This window comes from Oncorhynchus tshawytscha, linkage group LG02 (genome assembly GCF_018296145.1).
Source record: "Oncorhynchus tshawytscha isolate Ot180627B linkage group LG02, Otsh_v2.0, whole genome shotgun sequence".
Taxonomy (NCBI): domain Eukaryota; kingdom Metazoa; phylum Chordata; class Actinopteri; order Salmoniformes; family Salmonidae; genus Oncorhynchus; species Oncorhynchus tshawytscha.
The window spans coordinates 71,294,273-71,316,943 of record NC_056430.1 but is presented as its reverse complement, the minus strand read 5'-3'; the positions used below and the strand labels follow the sequence as shown (position 1 = coordinate 71,316,943).

At 44.4% G+C, this 22,671-nt stretch overlaps 1 protein-coding gene across 1 annotated transcript; it reads right to left on the bottom strand.

Moving 5' to 3' along the window:
• Positions 1-976: 976 nt before the first annotated feature.
• On the bottom strand, positions 977-22,527 carry nomo (nodal modulator). Its single transcript, XM_042303917.1, has 29 exons — positions 22,297-22,527; positions 21,508-21,597; positions 20,583-20,628; positions 20,399-20,499; positions 19,977-20,083; positions 19,667-19,739; positions 19,293-19,445; positions 17,141-17,278; positions 16,715-16,804; positions 16,461-16,566; positions 16,118-16,268; positions 15,807-15,984; positions 15,338-15,479; positions 14,842-14,973; positions 14,408-14,544; positions 12,275-12,362; positions 12,018-12,081; positions 11,832-11,927; positions 11,349-11,650; positions 10,185-10,344; positions 9,711-9,837; positions 9,296-9,409; positions 8,955-9,082; positions 8,514-8,655; positions 8,092-8,286; positions 7,447-7,548; positions 3,130-3,249; positions 2,752-2,844; positions 977-2,467 (listed from the first exon to the last, which is right to left on the bottom strand). The coding sequence occupies exons 1-29, from the start codon at positions 22,450-22,452 to the stop codon at positions 2,336-2,338; spliced, it is 3,663 nt and encodes a 1,220-aa protein (XP_042159851.1). The 5' UTR covers positions 22,453-22,527; the 3' UTR covers positions 977-2,335.
• Positions 22,528-22,671: the final 144 nt, after the last annotated feature.

Below are 22,671 nucleotides of genomic sequence, written 5' to 3'. Positions count from 1 at the left end.
TAGTAAGAGAGGAAACAGGTTCATTCAGGATTTTTAAGCCTTGAGACAATTGAGACATGGATTGCGTATGTGTGCCATTCAGAGGGTGAATGGGTAAGACAACAGGGTGTGGTAGTAGGTACCAAGCTACCAGTTTGAGTCAAGGACAGCAACGCAGCTGGTTTCACACTCAACTGTTTCTCATGTGTATCAAGAATGGTTCCACCACCCAAAGGATATCCAGCCAACTTGATACAACTGTGGGAAGCATTGGAGTCAACATGGGCCAACATCCCTGTAGAACACTTTCGACACCTTGCAGAGTCCATGCTACGACAACATTGGAGCTATTCTGAGGGGAAAAGGGGTGCAACTTAATATTAGGAAGACGTTCCTGATGTTTTGTACACTCAGGGTATACAACAATTTGGTAGGTGCAGTGAAATGTGTCGTTTTACAGAGTCAGCTATAGTAGTACGGCGCCCCCTGAGGCAAATTAGGGTTAAGTACCTTGCTTAAGGGCACAGACAGATTTTCATCTTGTCAGCTAGGGTATTCGACCAGGCGACCTTTTGGTTAGTGGCCCAACGCTCTAACTGTTAGCAGTCGCTTCTGTCCAAAGCCACATACATTTGTTGCTTGGCTCCAGGGGGAATCGAACCCAGGACAGTTGCACACAGCTCTACCAACTGAGCCAAACAGGAGCACATTTTCCCATGTCAGATTTGATTTATCATTCATTTCACACAGATCAGACTCTTCAACCCGACTCTCTCCGGCAACCATAACCTAATTGGAATTTGTTTCAACTCAGTAAATAGCCATTGGCCTGTTCATCTTTTTCTTTAAAAAATTGTCCATAACTAACTAAGAAGAACAGGAGAATAGCGTACCATGTACAACAAGAGATTGGTTCAGGTGGTTCCATTTCACATTCAGCATTAATATTACCACATGAGGAGAAACTTGGATGAACCAATTACATTTTCTTCAGTAATTTTTTAAGATGATCAAATATTTTATTTTAGCTTAAGGCAACGTGAGGTCAAGACAAACATTGTACTGCAAATCCTAAACTTACAAGTGAGTTTTCCCTTAGTCATGCAATGATGTCAATGGGAAAACCTGTAAAGATTTGACTTCTAAAGTGAAAGTTGGGATTCGTCACAGAATTTGTTGAGAAAAGATATCCTCGTACGTAGCAGATACTTGTCTGATACATTTACCCCTGGTTGCCTTTGCCTTCAGATAGCTTGCATACTTGGAAATCAGAACGTTTATTTTCTCAACAAATCAAACACACCGTAAAATACATTTGCTTCCAAACTGCTCATCATTCACATCAGACAAATAAAATGTTAATAAATTAATAATGATCACTAACATATAGTTATACCCCTACAGCTCCCTACCCGAAATCTTAATTTCTTATCTTGTTACTGTAATGATTAACCCTAACCCTTCCAAACCCTTAGACCCCCCCCCCCCCCTCAACCCACCCACTCTCCCTGAGCAAACGGACACACCAACACATAAAATCCACCACAGCCTGTTGAACCCATTATAGAAACAGGACATAACAATTCAGGACTATTATAACAAACCATTCCATACTAGGGCCAGGAGTTTATTCAGACCATGTGATCTGACTAGGAACCATTTATAGTCCAACATCTGGTCAAGGTCATGTGGTCAGGAAAAAAAACTCCTGGCCCTCCTTATGACACATGCAGTGACTTGAACAGTTGGCTGAATTGGATGTGATTAAAATGATTGCCACTGCACGTCATAGTAAATAACTTGTCATGAACAGTTTGTCACTTTTATAACGCGTTATAAAGCTTTCATGATGCATCGTTACAAAGCGTGACCCTGAACCCCAAAATCCCCATGAAACCCACATTGACATAACCACCTCCCTTATTAAGACCTCCATAGTGTTTTTTTTCTTTTCTCAATTCATTCATTACAAATGTAAAAAAAAACAAAAAAGCAATAATGGCTCATATACATATCGACAAAATGGATTCTTCTTAATATTTCTGATGAGTGTTCTATAAAACGAAGGAGTCCCACAGAACAGAACTACACAGCCAGTCTTCCATAGACCCTTCCATAGAACCCATCCTGGTAACATCAGTCCATAGAGCCTGGTTGGCTATGGGTATAGTACGGTAAAGTATGCTATGGTACAGTATGGCTGCAACTGAAATGGCCCTATCCCCTACATAGTGCACTACTCTCATAGGGTTCTGGTCAAAAGTAGTGCACTATACATGGAACGGGGTGCCATTTCAGACAACATGTCTGTGGTTCCTGTTGGGGTAGTTTACATGCTAGATGTTAGGTCTGTGGATCATGTGCGTCGGGTCTTCTGTCTCTTGGCCTGGCGTTTGGCCTCGTCCAGGGCAGCGTTGTCCACACCGGCCTGGCTCAGGCTACGCACCCCCTGCAGACGGCTCACCAGCTGCAGCAGCAGGGGGATCACCTGGGGAGAGACAGGGCGTTAAAAAAGGGTGAGGTGACACTTTATATTGTCTTCCGTGTACTAAAATGCCTGAAGATCCCAGAAACCAATAGAATGTTGTTTTTTTCAATACAAAGTGTGTGTGTGTGTATATATATATAAATAAACACACACACACACACACACACACTTATGCCATAATACAAAGGCAATAGGAGGTCTGCTTGAACATTTACCAGACCACTCAATTACAGTACATTGGATACATGATACATGGCTATGAAATAGGAGTGGAGGCAGTGTACCTTCTCATGGTTGTAGGCTGCCAGCAGGAGCAGTAGAGTGAGGGGTAGAGCTATGTAGGAGCCCTGGGCTACGTCCTGGTCAGGAACTTTACGCTGTGATGAAGAACATCACATTGGGTTCTCATTCATTATTCAGAAGACACACAATGCAGACTTCTGTTTTAGCACTGTAATGAGAATATTCTAAATGTATTACATTAGTTGTTTCCGAACTAGGATGAAGTTGCCTGCAGACACCGATCTAAAATCTGTTTTGTGCTTTCCCACATAATGGATAAGGTTAGAATGTGGACAGGATAAGCTGATCTTAGATCTGTGGCTGCGGAGAACTTCTAGCCGGAGGATTCAGCCCTGGCGGAGTAGGTACAGTGTACTTACATTGGGGTTGAAGGTCAAAGTGATGTGCTTATGGTAGCCTGTAGAGGTGAAGGAGACTTGGGGCAGAGAGAAGTCGTACTGGGAGCGAGACAGTGTGGAGTGCAGCATCAACACATAAGTCTGTATTGGGGGAGAGGACACACAACAAAAAAGTATATTTATGGTGATGACAACATCCTCTGTAATGTTAATTCCACTGACCCAGAACCTCTGGATAAACCTATACACTACTTTCTATTATCAGGCGAATAGCAACCATTAAAAGGCCCAGTGCTGTCAAAATCCTGTTTTCCTGTGTTTTCTATCATATTGTACAACAGCTGATGAAACTAACACTGTATAAGTGTGACAGATGTGAGCAGTGTAATTTTCTGAAAGTTAGTTGCTGGTTGAAAGAACAATTTACACAAGACATTCTAAAATCAGCAGGATTTACATGGGTGAAGTTTAAGTTAATGGTCCAATAAAGAGAGATTCAAACCTCTCTGCCAATAACAGTTTTCAGGTTACACACACACACACACACACACACACACACACACACACACACATATGGCATCACATTTGATTAAAAAATGGAACAGGGTGCCACATTTGATAAAAAAGAAGATCAATTGAGTTATTTTTCATGAGTCCCAAAAACTAGAGGGAAAGAAATACATATTGTAAACAAAAACAAGTCAAAAAGCATTGCAAGCCAAAAAGAACCGATATCAATGATTAAAAAAAGTAAATGAGAACATTTATTTCAATCTGCTCTGCTTTGTTTGAAACTGTTCCTCACCTACGCTGGCATTTCTCTGGCATTTCTCAACCACTGATCAAGTGGGGGTGGGGTTTAGAAGGGGGGCGAACTAAAATCGGTTACTGTTGGTTAATACACTTGGAGAGACCATCATTCTATCACTATTTTGCATTGCTTTTGTATGACCTGTTAGGTTTCATTTCTACAGGGGAGGGGGGAGCGGCTGCACCGTGACAGTTTAAGTCTGGAAAAACATTATTTGAAAAACTGTTTTAAAAAGTTTTTTTTTAAACTTCTTGGCCAATCAGGTTCATTAAGAGAGTAAGAGAGCCCCAGCCGTTCCCCATCCTCACTGGTCAAGCATACCCAACCTGTAGTCTGTGGTGTAAAATCAATGTTATGGATATGATAATGACCCACGTTTGTAGACCTGGACCTCCTGAACATGTTGCTGTACACTATATATATATACACACAAAAGTATGTGGACACACCCAAATTTGGGGATTCGGCTATTTCAGCCACACCCGTTGCTGACAGGTGTATAAAATAGAGCACAGAGCCATGCAATCTCCATAGACAAACATAGGCCGTAGAATAGCCTTACTGAAGAGCTCAGTAACTTTCAACGTGGCAGCATCACAGAATGCCAATTTCCAAACAAGTCAGTTCGTCAACTTTCTGCCCTGGACAACCGTAAGTGCTGTTATTGTGAAGTGGAAACGTCTAGGAGCAACAACGGCTCAGCCACAAAGTGGTAGGCTACACAAGTTTACAGAACAGGACCGCCAAGTCAGCACAATAACTGTTTGCCGGGAGAGTCATGAAATGGGTTTCCATGGCCGAGCAGCCGCACACAATCCTAAGATCTCCATGCCCAATGCCGAGCGTCGGCTGGAGTGGTGTAAAGCTCGCCACAATTGGACTCTGGAGCAGGGGAAACGCGTTCTCTGGAGTGATGAATCACGCTTCCCCATCTGGCAGTACGGCGGATGAATCTGGGTTTGGCGGATGCCAAGAGAACACTACCTGCCCCAATGCATAGTGCAAACTGTAAAGTTTGGTGGGGGAGGAATAATAATCTGGGGCTGTTTTTCTTGTTTTGAGCTAGGCCCCTTAATTTCAGTGAAGGGAAATCTTAACGCTACAGCATACAATGACATTCTATACGATTCTGTGCTTTCAAATTTGTGGCAACAGTATGGGGAAGGTCCTTTCCTGTTTCAGCATGACAATGCCCCCTTGCACAAAGCAAAGTCCATACAGAAATCATTTGTCGAGATCGGTGTGGAAGAACTTGACTGGCCTGCATAGAACCCTGACCTCAACCTTTAGGATGAATTGGAACGCTGACTGCGAGCCAGGCCTATTCGCCCAACCTCACTAATGCTTGTGGCTGAATGGAAGCAAGTCCCTGCAGCAATGTTCCAACATCTAGTGGAAAGCCTTCCCAGAAGAGTGGAGGCTGTTGTAGCAGCAAAGGGAGGACCAACTCCATATTAATGCTCATGATTTTGGAATTAGATGTTTGACAAGAAGGTGTCCACATACCTTTGGTGATGTAGTGTATATTTGGGAGTAAACAGAGGGTACACATCTGCAGAAAGGTGAAAAGGAAGGAGCAGGAGTTCGGGAAACTCTCTAAATTTGTTTGGGGCTGACACAGATGATATTTAAATTGTTACAGCTAGCCTTTGTTTTCCATTTTCCCTCCATATACATCTTCATATACTCACTTGACAGCTCTCAGAGACAGCGGTAGACCATGGAGATGTCCCGGGCCAATTTGACCAATGAAGATAATGGGGCCGACGTCTATGACGATGTCTACGAACAGCCCTACTATGAAAGTCCAGACATGCCTCCGAACTTGAGAAACGAGACTGAGGATGCAGTGACCCAATGGAACACACCACAGCCTGAACACTCAGAGGACCTGTTTGGTAATGGAGCCAACGCCTATGAAGAGGTCCATAGACAGCGCAATTATGAAACCACAGACACGTCTTGACACGTGTCTACCCCAGGGAGCACACCACAACCTGAACTCATGGAGGAGACCCTTTGTTGTTGCTACAGCGTGTCTGGGGCTGCTGGGTCTTCTCCTGCTGGCTGGGATCATCTATCTATCACATTTATACAGCCAACCTAGAGGGAGAGAGATATTCATAAAAGCCTGTCCCGAAGGATGGCTGAAGTTTTACTGCCGCTGTTCCCACATCACGACCGAACAGACATCCTGGAATGAAGAGCAGACGTGACCGTCTGGCGAGAAAAGCAGACATGGTGACCGTAAACAGCCAAGAGGAACGGCTATTTGACCAATGCATCTGGATTGGTCTGACTAACGGAGAGACGGAAGGGACCTGGAAACGGGTTGACGGCACAGCACTGACAACAGCGGCGGTGGTGGTCTGAACCCGGATTCAGAAGTTGGGACTGTGCTATGATGTATGGAGGCGTACAACATATTCCTCTAAACGCATGGAATGACTTTGGGTGTGACGTGAAATATCTCGGCATTTGTGAGAAAGTGGATTATTAATACCATAACGCCATTGTCTACTTTAACATGTAAAGTCCACACAACATCTTCCTTCCTTTTTCTCTCTAATGATCATGCTGTTTAATCAGCTTCTTGATATGCCGCACCTGTCAGGTGGATGGATTATCTTGGCAAAAGGAGAAATGTTCACCAACAGGGATAGAAATACATTTGTGCAAAAAAATTGAACTAAATGAGCTATTTGTGCGTATGGGAACATTTTGGGCTCTCTATTACTTCAGGTCATGAAACACGGGACCAACACTTTACATGTTATATTTAGTTCAGTATAGTTAAACCATAATATGCTTGTGATTGGTTTGTAAAGACACAGTAGTTATGTTTGCCATATGTAGTATAGAAGTCAATGTAAGTAATTAACAGTTACGTCATAAGAAAATCAATGCGTCATCAAAAATACTCTTCAATGCATCATTTTTTGAATTTTAGATTCTCCCGACTATCTAGCTTTTATTTTGGTGATTGTTAGTTCTCAAAGATAATATTATAAAAATATAATGGTCCATTATCTTTTCTACATACTTAATATCTGGTTTAAGTCGTTTAAGTTTACACCGAAAACATTTTTCCATCCTGAAAAGTACTTGTAATTTTTTTTGACATAGGCAGCCCGAAAACACACTGACTGTTATATCTTGAAAAAACGACAACTTAATTAAGAAAATGTATTTCTATATGTTGTACATTGTTAAAACTGACAATCCCAAAATAAACAGATTCATTTTGTTCTCGATTTCTCTGTTGTCTTCTGCTTTAATTGATAAAATATTGTTATTATTTAGATTATTTTTCGTTTCTGGGAAGCGTATTACGACTTTGTTAAATACAACTTAAATAAGTTGTGATTTGATTGAAGTAATACCACTGACCCAGAAGAGCCATTTCTGGGTTGGGTACAGCAGTGCTTCAGGTCTCAGGAAGGCAGTAATGATGCTTCCTTGGCTATCAGCTACACACATTTCTAGCCCGCCTTATACCACCTTACATACTAATAGCACGTCCATACCTCTCCATCCCTGTCCAGAGGCGGGAAGTGAAAGAAGAGGGACTGTCCCAAAGACACACTGTTGATGGGGTTGTCAAGGTTGTCACTCTTATACAGCTTCACCTGCACGGGACAGGAGGAGAAATACAATTATATGGAGCCATAGAATTAAATAGAGGACTCTAGATGGATATAACCCATTTTAGCATTAGTCCTCTTACGGGTATTGTAGTGAGGGGATCTTACAGAGAGGGTGGGCAGGTGTTCTGGTGAGGTTTTACGGGTATTGTAGTGAAGGGATCTTACAGAGAGGGTGGGCAGGTGTTCTGGTGAGGTTTTACGGGTATTGTAGTGAAGGGATCTTACAGAGAGGGTGGGCAGGTGTTCTGGTGAGGTTTTATGGGTATTGTAGTGAGGGGATCTTACAGAGAGGGTGGGCAGGTGTTCTGGTGAGGTTTTACGGGTATTGTAGTGAGGGGATCTTACAGAGAGGGTGGGCAGGTGTTCTGGTGAGGTTTTATGGGTATTGTAGTGAGGGGATCTTACAGAGAGGGTGGGCAGGTGTTCTGGTGAGGTTTTATGGGTATTGTAGTGAGGGGATCTTACAGAGAGGGTGGGCAGGTGTTCTGGTGAGGTTTTATGGGTATTGTAGTGAGGGGATCTTACAGAGAGGGTGGGCAGGTGTTCTGATGAGGTGATGATGTTCCCACTCAGGTCAAACTGGTTGATCTGCCTGAAGGCGATGATGTTGACTCCCACGATGTCGGTGCTCCCAACCTCTATGGAGCGGTGCTGAGGCAGGGCTCTTTCGATGTGGTCGTTGCCCTGTGCTCTCAGCTGGATCAGGTATCTACAGCCAGGCTGTGAGAGAAGCTCAAAGTTAGCAACACAAAAATAATAGCAGAGCTATTAGCAATTGCAACAGCAGTGTTTGGGGGTATCAAACGCAATGACCCATTCTGCACAAAGTAACTCTTACAAATGTGTTGTAACGTTACGTCAGCTTCATAACTACTTTATGTGCTTGTATACAGGCTTTATAACTGCTTTATGTAGCCCTTATGAAGCCTCAGAAAGGCCCGACTCACCAGCAGGCCCCTGAGCCTGAAGCGTCCCTCCTCGTCAGTGACTGTGTCCTCGCTGTAGATACTACACTCTGCCTGTCCCACTGCCTCCACTGACACATCCCTCTCAGCATCTCCACTCAGGGACTGAACTGCCCCATAGCAGCTGGATAGGAAGCAGGAAACCAGCCATTTTGGGGATCGATAGGACAGACAAATAATTACACCGCCATTTGGGGATGGGACTGTTAAGCTCCTTGTCAAGTAAGTCAGCAAGAACAGGCCTGAATAAGATTTGTTACAATAAAAAGAAGTGGCTAGTGATGGCTGGGGGGGGGAATTGAACATCATTCTGCCTTGTTTAGTACATTTTTGCAGTTAGTTTAAAGCTCATTGGGTTTCACTCACTTTCTATGAAAAGTGCTACATAGATAAAGATCGATTTGATTGGCTCGTTTCTAGTACCTGTATGCGGTTTTGAATCCGGTGATGTCGATGCTGAGGTTCTGTCCCTCCTCGACGGTGATCATCTGAGAGGCTGGCTCAAACCTGAACTCCTTCATCATGGGCTTGAAGTAGTACTGGCCTGGGCTCTGAGGGGAGGGATAGAAGGGAAGAACAGATGAGATGCAACCAATAAATGCCCCCTGCAGTGTTGCTGCACCAATCCAATCAGCACCAGTTCACATCACACAGAATATAGACTTCTACCTAGTAGCCCGGTGTGTTTAATAGTCAATCATTCAGGAGGAGGATAATACAGGGATGAAGTAGGTGTTGAGTTCAGTCAACATCAAGGTCCTTACCAAGTTGTTGAAGGTGAGGACACCAGTGTCCTGGGTGAGCAGGTTGGATCTGAACGATCCTCCACTGAGAGACAGCAGGACTCCAGACAGAGCGTGACCATCCTCTGACTTGATCTAGGACATACAGAGAAAGATAGGAGATATGACAATGAACACACTGTATAAGACTATACAAACCCTGCCGCAACCAAAACTATATTTAAGTTGCAGTTCGACACCAAGGCAAAATTCCAAAAGAACACTGTTGAATGGCAATACATTCGCAGAACAGACTCATCAAGTATTTATTAAAACAACCCTCACCCTACCGGAGGGATAATGTTACTAATTAAACAAAAAACTGTTGCCAACAAGACAAAAGCTAATAAATGGCCTGTTCTTTCCACTGAGCTCGGTAGTAGTATGTGTTCTGTACCTTGAAGGTGACTCCAGCCAGGGCGAAGGCCTTGAAGTCTCCCTGGGTTCCCTCTACAGTGCTGAGGATGAAGCCCTCCTTACTGGCACTGACGTCATAGTGACGGTCACTGTGCAGGGGGCCAACACTGGGGAGGGAGAAACAACCATTAGAGAGTCATTTAGATTGACTTGTATTACTGTACGTTTCCGACAAATGTCACAATCAAGGAGCATTTACCAAACACCATGAGAAAACCTGCCTGAAGCTAATCTAAAGCAACAAATATGTAACATGGTGGACATTTCAAGTGACTAGATTAAGACGCAAAGTGGTCAAATGTATTGTTAAAAAAAACAACAAGAGAATGATTTGAACAAGAAACCCCAGCTTGCAAGATGTTTTGCCTGATGCCTTGGGCAAGGATGAGTAGGCCATGCTAGCCTTACGGCTAACACAGCAGTGAGGTTATGGTTAGGGGATAGTCATGTATACCTGTAAGCCCCGTTCTCGTTGGTGGCGACGGTGACGAGGGGGGCCTTGGCTCCTCTCTCGGTGATGGAGATCTCCACCCCCTGCAGCTCTGGAGTCACTTGGCCCTCCAGGAACAGACCAGCGCGCCCCGCGATGTCCACCACACGCCCTGGACAAGACTCTGTGAGAAGGGGACAGAATAAGAGAAGGTATATAGATTACTGCTGGACACAGACAGAGCTTCATGGCTGGTGATGTCCACCACACGCCCTGGTCAGATCTCTGTGGATGGGTTCTGGTAGGGGCCGAGAATAGGGAGTTACCATATATAAATGTAGAGACAGACAAAAACAGGTTATACACCTGTGGTGGAAAATTACTAAATGAGTTATGCTATCCCGTGTGATACTACTTAACATATAGCAAGAGACAATTCTCTTAAGTGTTTTTTTCTTCTAACCCGATACAAATGTGTCTTTGTGTGACTCACTCACAAGACTGGGCGTATTTTTATACCTTTATTTAACTAGGCAAGTCAGTTAAGAACAAATTCTTATTTTCAATGACGGACGGCCTAGGAACAGTGGGTTAACTGCCTGTTCAGGGGCAGAACGACAGATTTGTACCTTGTCAGCTTGGGGGTTTGAACTTGGAATCTTCCGGTTACTAGTCCAACGCTCTAACCACTAGGCTACCCTGCCGCCCCGTATAGCAAAAATCCGTTTGGGTGTGACCCCAGCATGTGAGACATCCTGTGTTTTTACTATCTGTGAGCTGTGATAAATGCAGTTAGACGGTTGAGCCCTCGAGCTATCAACCTCGAGCCATCTTAAAATCTGCAAAGACAAACCAATTGCCTTGTACACACTATGTTCCGCCCCTGTTTACACACATCTGCTAAACTGCCATGTAGACAAGAGGTTGTACTTTCTATAAAAGTGGAGAGTCAACTCTGTTCGTTAGGCTTTTAACTCTGCACTGTTGTGTGGATTGTTGACTGATCCATTTTTTGCAAATCGTATTAAATATAATTGTTGTTTGAAGAATCTACAGTCTCCTTCCCCTTTGGTTAGAATTTCCACTACACACCACACAGAGAGATATGCAGACAGACACCACAGACCAAACACACACACACAATAACATAACACAAAAGAAGAGGATAACAAGGAAGTGAACTCCGACCTCCAGTGATAGTAGCCTCAATCTCCGGCGGATAGAAGAGCAGCTCCTTGGAGGAGGGAGTCACAGTGATCCTCTCCCCAGCCCTGGCCCAGTAAGAAAATTCGTAGTGAAAGGGGCTGGTGAGCTCATCAGCTCTCTCTTGGATGGGGGGCTGGCTGTCACTGCCATCCTCAGCCTCTTGGGCACGTCTCTCCCTCTCCTGGCGCCGCAGCTCGATCTCCTGCAGCTGCTGCTCCTGTCTCTGCTCCTCCAGGCTTCTCAGAGGGCCTAGGACCAGAGCTGGCTCAGACTCTATGGAGGATCTGATGGAAGACACAAACAGTGTTTAGGTTAGACTATGGACGACCTACAGGAGGAACACCGTGATAATCTTTTTTGTTGTTGTTGTAATGTTTAGAAAAACAATCAAGTAATTTCATGCTTAAACGCTAATTCTGGAAATGCATGTAAATCTCCAACTTTTTAGAGATGACGGGGACTAACTTGATGGTGACCGTGACATCCAGGATCTTATCAGTGGTGATTAGGCCAGTCATGTGATGTCTCACCGCAGTCAGGGTCAGGATAGTGGGGGCTGACCTGAAGGAGACATTTAGACAAGTAGTCATTCACTTTGGTGGGGCTATGTAAAAGGAAAACATAGAAATGGACGCAATAGAACACCCTTACGTGTCGTAGGTATAATAGTCCTGTTCGAATTGGTGGCAAGATCGAGGAGTCACTTTGTACAAACCTGGCAAAGGCAAGATTAGATGATTAATAAGCATTATATATATATATATTTATTTTACTCATGTATCTACTGGTAACCTATATTACCCTAGGTTAGTCTCATAAAGACACATTTTATTTTCCAAAGAGAGGTCTTTCAGTAAGGATATTGAAGAGAATCGAAGACAAGTGAAAAGAAGAGGAGTTTCTCCCACCAGGCTTGGAGAGACAGAAGCGGTTGACCCCCTTGGAGAGGTTATAGACGCCAACGTTCTCAGGCTTGCTGCCGTCCTGAAAGAACTCCTGCCAGGATACACAGACACTCATTTAGACTTTCACACCATCAACCACGATTATGTAAAATAACGTACAAGCTATTTAAGAACCATTATGCTCGAACTATTTCACTCATTTCACTCTTTCTTATCAGAGCAGCTGTCCAACAGTATGTGCACAGCTGCTCATCGAACATCTCATTCCAAAATGGGCATTAATATGGGCATTAATATGGAGTTGGTCCTCCCTTTGCTGCCACAACAGTCTCCACTCTTCTGGGAAGGCTTTCCACTAGATGTTGGAACATTGCTGCTGGACTTGCTTCCAATCAGCCACAAGAGCATTAGTGAGGTCGGGCACTGATGTTGGGCGATTAGATCTGGTAGCCAGTTAGCGTTCCAATTCATCCCAAAGGTGTTTGATGGGGTTGAGGTCAGGGCGCTGTGCAGGCTGTCAAGTTCTTCCACACCGATCTCGCCAAACCATTTCTGTATGGACCTCGATTTGTGCACAGGGGCATTGTCATGCTGAAACAGGAAAGGGCCTCCCCCAAACTGTTGCCACAAAGTTGGAAGCACAGAATTGTTAGAATGTTTTTGTATGCTGAAGCGTTAACATTTCCCTTCACTGGAATTAAGGGGCCTAGCCCAAACCATCAAAAACAGCCCCAGACCATTATTCCTCCTCCACCAAACTTTACAGTTTGCGCTATGCATTGGTGGGGCAGGTAGAGTTCTCCTGGCATCCACCAAACCCAGATGGTGAAGCATGATTAATCGCTCCAGAGAACGCGTTTCCACTGCTCCAAAGGCCAATTGTGTGGAGCTTTACACCACTCCAGTCAACTCGTCATTGCACATGGAGATCTTAGGATTGTGTGCGGCTGCTCGGCCATGGAAACCCATTTCATGACGCTCCCGATGAACAGTTTATTGTGCTGACGTTGCTTCCAGAGGCAGTTTGGAACTCGGTAGTGAGTGCTTAAACAGAGGACAGATTTAAAATGGCTACGCGCATCAGGACTCTGCGGTCTCGTTCTGTGAGCTTGTGTGGCCTACCACTTCGTGTCTGAGCCGTTGTTGCTCCTAGACATTTCCACTTCACAATAACAGGACTTACATGTGGACTAGACCGCGCGCACGCATGTTGATTTTGTCCATCCACACCAGACACGATAAGGATATGCAGGTTGAAATATCAAAACAAACTCTGAACCAACTATATTCATTTGTGGACAGGTTGAAACACACGAAACATTCATGGCAATTTAGTTAGCTAGCTTGCTGTTGCTAGCTAATTTCTCCTCGGATATAAACATTGGTTTGTAATTTTACTTGAAACGCACAAGGTCATCTACTCCGACAATTAATCCACAGATAAAAAGGGTAAACCGATCTCCTCAGGCTTCTTCTTCTTCGGACTTTATATAGCGGCTGGCAACCAACTTTAAGGTTCATTACCACCACCAACTGGACTGGAGTGTGGACCTCAGTTTGTCTTTCAATCACCCACGTTTGGTATATGCTCCTAAAAACCAATGAGGAGATGGGAGAGGCGGGACTTGCAGCACGTCAAGCTTCACAAAAAGAACCAAGTTCTATTTTAGTGCCTGGCTATGAAGACGCTCGTTGACGCACGCAAGCAGCATGGGTGCATTGATTGAATAACGTGTACATTTATTTTGCAACGCACACGATGTGGGCGGTGTGGTCAACAGGTTACAGTTGACCGGGGCAGCTCTAGCAGGACAGATTTGGAATAACTGACTTGTTGTGCCACGTTGAAAGTCACTGAGCTCTTCAATAAGCCCAATGTTTGTCTATGGAGACTGCATGGCGGTGTGCTCGATTTTATACACCGGTCAGCAACGGGTATGGCTGAAATAGCCAAATCCACTGATTTACGGGGTGTCCAAATACATACTTTCGGCCGTGTAGTGTATAACAAGCATAAACAGAAATACACGCAGGAACACATAACAGTACACATGCACACAACTACACATATGAACAAACCTAAAGACACACGCTCTCTGTCCCCTACACACAGCCCTCCCCTGTGTTACTACTGACCAGGGTGATGGCGTGGGACAGGGAGCAGCGGAGGATGTAGCCTATCTGTCTGAGCTCTACTCCCAGCACGTCAGAGTCCAGCACCTCCACCTCCACTGACTTGAGCTTCCAGCACCACTCCTCATGGGAGATACTCACTGGGAGGGAGGAGAGCAGAGCGTCAGACATTGCTACAATATTGACATAAGGACAAAACATACATAACCTAGCCTGAGAGACTGGAGTACAGCCTGGCTTTAGTGTATGGATTTCTTCTCCGACAACATTGACCATCCTATAACATACTTACTTGTTCAGTAGACACATAACAGAAAAAACAAGGAGCTACTAAAAAGATCATGTCCATCATTTTCCATAGCAACAATTTATTTGTATTATTATTATTATTTTTAAATACCTTTTTCCCCAATGGACACGACCCAGGAGGTCCGTACCTTTGTATTTGCCAGGCAGGACGTGGTCGAAGGAGATTTCCAAGGTGTCACCGCTCCCCGAGAGGAGCACGCTCCTCCTCTCCCCCTGACGACTCACCGGCTGCAGGGTCACCGACAGGTCATCACAGTTCGCTGGGGGTCAAGACGCCAAAGGTTATTCAAAGTGGCAAAGCCGTGAAAATGAGACCATCGCTGATTAGCTTTCTAACGAGGATGCTAGGACTAATAGAGTATTCAGATTGACTGTTTTCAGCGTTTGTCCTGACAATGACCCAGTTAGGCATCAAAACACACTCAGACTGTCTAATAGAAAAGCACTTTTAACCATGACTGTTTTTATTCAACAGAAAATGCGCCCTACTGTTCTCTGTTGAATAGGAGTTACTTCTCCCTAAGGGGTTATTGTTAACCTTGAATTATTCCTACTTGACATCTAAACAGGAAATGTTCAGAGTGAGTCATAGATTAATGGGAGAGAACTCCAGGGCAGGCTTACCCAGACAGTAGACCCTGCCCGAGACGGAGGCCATGAACTGGGTGAAGAGGAGGTCGGAGAGGGGCCTGTCCACCAGGGAGACCTCCAGAGCAGCAGGCTGCAGGGCCAGGCCAGCCTTTACCTCCCCCTCAGGAAGAGACACCTGCAGGGAAGGATGGAAGACAGGATGAAACGTTAGCCTAAGTACAGCCAAGGTAAATGGAAATATCCTGTTTCGTTGTATTTTGAGGGTAACATCGCTAAGAGCTGATCTCACGTAAATAGGACTGGAAGTAGGATGAAGTTGCCCATAGACACTGATCATAGATCACTTTAGTATGCTTTCTTCACCCTTATAGGGATATGATTCAGAGCAGCTAAGCTGATCCTAGATAAGGGACTAAGGGCAACTTCGCTCAATACAACCAAAGCCACCAAAATACAGACAATTCATCTCATAGTCAGAACAAGCTGTATTTCTGTAACGTACAGTAACACTGTAGTCTCCAGGTTTGGCATAGAAGCAGAAGGCCCCCTGCTGGTCTGAGTCGGTGGTGCGGGTGGCGGTGTTGTCCTGTCCCCGGGGAGTGAGGGTCACCTTGTAACGCCCCTGCTGCTTCAGGCTCTCTGGCAGACGGGTGATAGCGATCTGACCACACACGCTGAACCTGGAGAGGGGGATGAGAATGACATTTATAATTTATAATGCTTCAACAAAACAACCACGTAGCTGTTATGTCAGATGCATGTTATGATTATAGATGGGGGCATCAATAGGACACATTGAAAGTCGAAACTCACCCAGCAGTGATGATGTCAGGGAGTTGAGGCGTGTTGGGAGCTATCTTCACTGTGATTGGCTCAAAAAACATGAGGTCCTTGTGCGTGCGGAGGGTGTAGGTACCGGTGGTCATATTCTCCAGGCGGTAGGAGCCGTCCTCTTTGGTCAGAACTGTTAGAAGGGAAGAAAGAGAGGGAGGAAAAGGGAGAGAGAAAGAAAGGGTTCGGCAGAAGGACAATCCCAACGCAAATGAACATAACATGTCTCCACGTTAATCAAACAATGTCATCTCTGATATTTCTCCTCCGAATTTGAACACAGATAATAGAAGAGCAATGGGGTGGTGGATGTCACTATGGTTACCTTTGATCTGGTTGTTGAGGGTTACCGTGGCGTCAGGTACCCCGTCCCCCTCCAGGCTGTTGAGAACCCTGCCGGTCACAGAGAAACCCATGACACGGAAGATGGGCTACAGAGAGAGAGAAACACAAAACACGACACCTCTAGGGTCATGTACAGTACCATAACCTCTGTTAATCACATGACAAAGGCCAATGCTGTACAATTTTAACCCATAAGTAGCAGCCAAGCAGGAAGCTGGAGCACTGTAAACTTACCTCCAGCTTCAAGCTGTTGTGCTCCACCCTGAAGTCCATTCTGGAAGGTGCCACGTCAAATGTGATCCTCTCCCCCCTGTAGAAGGGAATCTGAAACACAGACAAATTAGTCCAACATAGTCAAAGTGAAGGACAAGAAACCAGACTAAGTACATAATACATTATTTTTATATAGAACCTGTATAGAGCCCTCCAGATTTTTGAACAGAGCCTTTCAGATCCCAAGGATATTTTACACATTAAAGACAACCTAAGAACACCAACAGCACTATTTCAGCAACACACATTAATTGGGAGGGATATGTGCTAAGTGAATAAGTAGTCTTCAAAAGGCCTTTTCACAGAGCATTTTCTTAGCCCAGGGCTAATTTGCCATGGGATAAGTGCAGTGTGAACAACACGGGTGTGTTGTGGCGGCCATCTTACCACAGTGTAGTCTCCGCTGGCCAGTGAGGGGAAGGAGAAGATGCCGTCCTCTCGGGACAGGGCGCTACACAGGTAGACCAGGGAGTCATCTCCAGACTCGGCTCCATCCACTGGGGCTGTGTTACAGACACTGACGTCCTAGGAAACACAAGAAATACACATATTAGAGGGAATTTTATACATTTTAAATTTAACTAGGCAAGTCAAATTCTTATTTACAATGACGGCCAACACCGGACGACTCTGGGCCAATTGTGCGCCGCCCTATGGGACTCCCAATCACGGCCGGTTGTGATACAGCCTGGATGCAAGATAAGTATTACATATATCTGAAACTTGAAATTCCCGTTTTGAGTAAAAACTGTATGTATCCGTCTGGGTTACTGCAGTGATGGGAAAAAGTATTTGATCCACTGCTGATTTTGTACTTTTGCCCACTGACAAAATAAATTATTTGTCTATAATTTTAATGGTAGGTTTATTTTAACATTGAGAGACAGAATAACAACAAAAATCCAGAAAAACGTCAAAATTTTATAAATTGATTTGCATTTTAACGAGGGAAATAAGTATTTGACCGCTCTGCAAAACATGACTTAGTACTTGGTGGCAAAACCCTTGTTGGCAATCACAGAGGTCAGACGTTTCTTGTAGTTGGCCACCAGATTTGCACACATCTCAGGAGGGATTTTGTCCCACTCCTCTTTGCAGACCTTCTCCAAGTCATTAAGGTTGAGGCTGACGTTTGGCAACTCGAACTTTCAGCTCCCTCTACAGATTTTCTATGGGATTAAGGTCTGGAGACTGGCTAGGCCACTCCAGGACCTTAATGTGCTTCTTCTTGAGCCACTCCTTTGTTGCCTTGACCGTGTGTTTTGGGTCATTGTCATGCTGGAATACCCATCCACGACCCATTTTCAATGCCCTGGCTGAGGGAAGGAAGGTTCTCACCCAAGATTTGATGGTACATGGCCCCGTCCATAGTCCCTTTGATGCGGTGAAGTTGTCCTGTCCCCTTAGCATAAAACCACCCACAAAGCATAATGTTTCCACCTCCATATTTGACGGTAGGGATGGTGTTCTTGGGGTCATAGGCAGCATTCCTCCTCCTCCAAACACAGCGAGTTGAGTTGATGCCAAAGAGCTCCATTTTGGTCTCATCTGACCACAACACTTTCACCCAGTTGTCCTCTGAATCATTCAGATGTTCATTGGCAAACTTCAGACGGACATGTACATGTGCTTTCTTGAGCAGGGGGACCTCACGGGTGCTGCAGGATTTCAGCCCTTCACGGCGTATTGTGTTACCAATTGTTTTTTTGGTGACTATGGTCCCAGCTGCCTTGAGATCATTGACAATATCCTCCCGTGTAGTTCTGGGCTGATTCCTCACCGTCCTCATGATCATTGCAACTCCACAAGGTGAGATCTTGCATGGAGCCCCAGGCCGAGGGAGATTGACAGTTATTTTGTGTTTCTTCCAATTACGAATAATAGCACCAACTGTTGTAACCTTCTCACCAAGCTGCTTGGCGATGGTCTTGTAGCCCATTCTAGCCTTGTGTAGGTCTACAATCTTGTCCCTGACATCCTTGGAGAGCTCTTTGGTCTTGGCCATGGTGGAGAGTTTAGAATCTGATTAATGGATTGCTTCTGTAGACAGGTGTATTTTATATAGGTAACAAACTGAGATTAGGAGCACTCCCTTTAAGAGTGTGCTCCTAATCTCAGCACGTTACCTGTATAAAAGACACCTGGGAGCCAGAAATCTTTCTGATTGAGAGGGGGTCAAATACTTATTTCCCTCATTAAAATGCAAATCAATTTATAACATGTTTGACATGCGTTTTCTGGATTTTTGTTGTTGTTATTTCGTCTCTCATAGTTCAAATAAAGCTACCATTAAAATTATAGACGGATCATTTCTTTGTCAGTGGGCAAACGTACAAAATCAGCAGGGGATCAAATACTTTCCCCCCCTCACTGTATATCATAATTTAACCATTCATGAGGTAAAATGCCCAGCTTCATAGACAGCCAACATTAAGGATAAAATATCACTGTAGTGTATCACAATATGTACAGAAATACAGCAGACTGCACACCACCGCTCTTTCAATTTGCCATTCAATTCAATACAAATATATTTGACCTCCTTCTTCACTGTGGCAGAGTAGAGGAGGAAGGTGACTTTTTTCATGGGCTCCCCATCACTCCGGACCTCCCCAGAGACATCGTACCCTCCCACCACCAGATGTTCTGCAGCTGCTGCATTGGCACTGGACACACGCACTGACGTAGCGCTCTGTGGAAAGACAACGCAAAATGATTGTGAAGCATTTGGACGTTTTTTCTCTAATTCTTTTGCATAGTTTACACTACCTGTAATCACTTATGTTCTTACTCTGCTTGCTTATATTACTTGTGCAATAGGATTGAGTTCCAATTGCATCCACCTAAAACTGTGCCAATAACACCTACAGCTGCACTTTGAGATGTCTTGAGATCATGCAGAAAGATACTCACCTGCTCCAAGGTCCAGGACGGATGAGAAGCAATGATGTCATAACTTCCAGGAAGTACTTTGGAGAAGGTGTACCTGTGAAATGACCCAAAACAGTCTGTGTTAGAAGCCTAGTGCTTGTACCACCCCCACGTATATTGTCCTGATACAAAACAACAGCGGATGTGTACAAAAGCATTAGCATTGATATGAATGGCTTGAGTTGCCACTACTGAAAGAAAAGCCAGTGTGTTTGTTTGTGTTGTAAGGGGTAGTTATATTGCCTTGTAGTTTAAAGCAACACTGTTAAGAGTTTGAGGAGTGCTCCCTTACTTTCCTCCAGGCTGAGTGAGCACAGTCTGCAGCTTTTCTCCTGTTCCCTCCCTGGTCAGGCTGATCTCCACCCCAGCTGGGCCCAGGAGTTGGCCTTTACTTAGCACCTGGGACATACACAACACATTAACGCCACAACAAAGTAAACAATTATTTCAGAAATGCACATACCGCATATCCGTACACTAGAACGTAGTCTAGTGGTTAAGCGCGTTGGGCCAGTAACAGAAAGGTCGCTGGTTCGAATCCCCGGGCTGACTAGATAAAAAAAATATATGTTTATGTGCCCTTGAGCAAGACACTTAACCCTAATTGCTCCAGTAAGTCGCTCTGGAGAAGAGCATCTGCTAAATGACTCAAATGTAAATGTATTTTAGCCAGCACCATCCCCACAAGGGTTATTGAAGAAGAGTTCCTCTCACTGTTCCAGAGACAGAGAAGCCAGTGAAGACAAAGTTGATGTCCTGCTCCTTGGTGCAGATATCATTGACCCCGTCCACATAGAGGTCCACACTGGTGGGCTCTGCAAAAACACAGACAGAGTGTTATGTTACAGCACTGCTGGCAATACACAAGAGCTACAAATACACATGAAATTCTCCTTACCAAAGCTCCACCCAAGAGGAGGCTCAATCTTCAACACAAAATCTCCCTGTGAATAAGACAGAGTCAAATATTAGCAGAACTGCCTCTATGAATCCGAGTGGAAGACTCGTCTCTCATCTCTAAAATGTAGGCTCTAACAGTCCCATCACAAGTCAAACTGTTGAATAAACTTAATTTGAACGTACTTTGCCTGTTGTCCACTGATTTTGTCCCTATAAAAAGGAGGTAATCTGAGAAAAAATATCCACAGAGTAGTGTTATTAACCTGACTTTCAGTACGCTGGGCTGTATGTTGGTTTGTATTTTCAATGCTGACTCAATTCACATGTGACGCCCCACAATATGTCAACAATGCCGAGTTTAACCGAAGCAGAGACTGAACTTTGTCCCACGCAATCAACTGGCAAATTTCACAAGCACTTTCAGCTGATTGCGAGGTAACTGTGCTTTGGTCGACAACATTAAGCTACATTCGGCTATTGTTTGACGTTGTGCATCACGTGAAATGCGTCAGGAGGTGGGAAATACAAGCAACAGAACCGCTGCCGCAAAAAGTGGGGTAAACAGCCCTTTCCTGTGGCTACCCAATCTCCACCTGATACCGCCAAAAGGACCAATAGCACGGACAACTGGTAAAGTACGATTAAATAGAATTGTATTCAACATTCTGTCTTGTAGAGACTACTGCGTCTTTTTTACAGCGACTTCTTTCAGACTGATATCCATGAAGTAACCAGGGAAACAGTCTGAGGTTTAGACAAACCAATGCCATACTACTACTATTGCATTTTCATATGTATCAATACCACAGGAGGCTGGTGGGAGAAGCTATAGGACGGGCTCATTGTAATGTCTGGAATGGAATAAATTAAACCGTATCAAACGTACGGAAACGCCTGCCTACTCGGATCAATACATTCATTACCTTGTCATAGAGGGGAATCATAAAGTATCCATTGATGGGAGCACAGTCCGTCTGATATTTCAAAGACCCCTGTTTGGTGTACACTTTAATCTGTGAGAGACAAGAAAGACGAGATGTATTTAGCAATGCACAAACACAACCAAACAGGCAAAAGCATGATTTCATGCGATGCATGTTGGACAGTACTGTAGGCTCTTGCGGTCAAGTAGTTAGTTAGCGATCGTGAATGACTTGCACCGGCAGTCATTAGGGTGAGGGTGGTCCAGTATGAGATGATTTGACTAAACAGTAATCCTATTATTGTAAATGGTGTGTGGATGGTGCAATACCTCGTCAGTACAGTGGGGTTTAAGTGGACTGGCAACTAGCCAGGTCAACTTTAGCATGCTAGCTAACGTTAGCTAGCTAGTGCGTAAACTACCATTCGCTCAGAGATTTAAAATGTAGAAAGGACTTAAAATCAGTGAAATACATTTAGCTACATTTAAATAGCTGCAAGTTATTGCGTTTCTGATGTGTTTTGTAAGGATAGCTAGTTAGTACAATGCTATGTTAACTAGTTAGCTAACAAGTTCTGAATTTCGACATGGTTGTGCACGAGAAACCAGCAACATAGATCAGAGATGGCTCGAGATTAGTGTGGCTACTCAGAGAGTTAGCTAGATCATCTTACTAGCCACCTTGGGGGTAATGTTATTTCATTCAAACTCAACTGTCTTTTCATCACTCAAGACTCCCAGCAATATCCTGTCTCCGCCTACTAAGGTAGTAGGCCGTCTCTGCACTCACCTCGATCAGCGAGTAGTTGATTTCAACGTCGGATTTCACGAACCCTCCACAGGCCACCACAATGTCATCAGCTGACACTGTAATAAACTGGCAGCAGATGATTCCAAATAATATCCAGAACACTGCCATGTCTGCCGGTTCCGTTATTCCGAGCATTCGCCAGAAGATTGTTCTGGACAACCGAATTGACAGTGCACGCTGCCTCCGGTTCCGTACGCTGCGCTGTTGAAGGAGCAGCAGCTACCTATTCTGGAGGCGTCGACACCTGCTGGTGCGGAGGTGACATAGATTAAGTATGTACTTTTGAAAATGTTGGGTGCCTATTCAAATATGAACAGAATCTTGTCTTTTGGGTTTCCCTACTGAACAAATAAA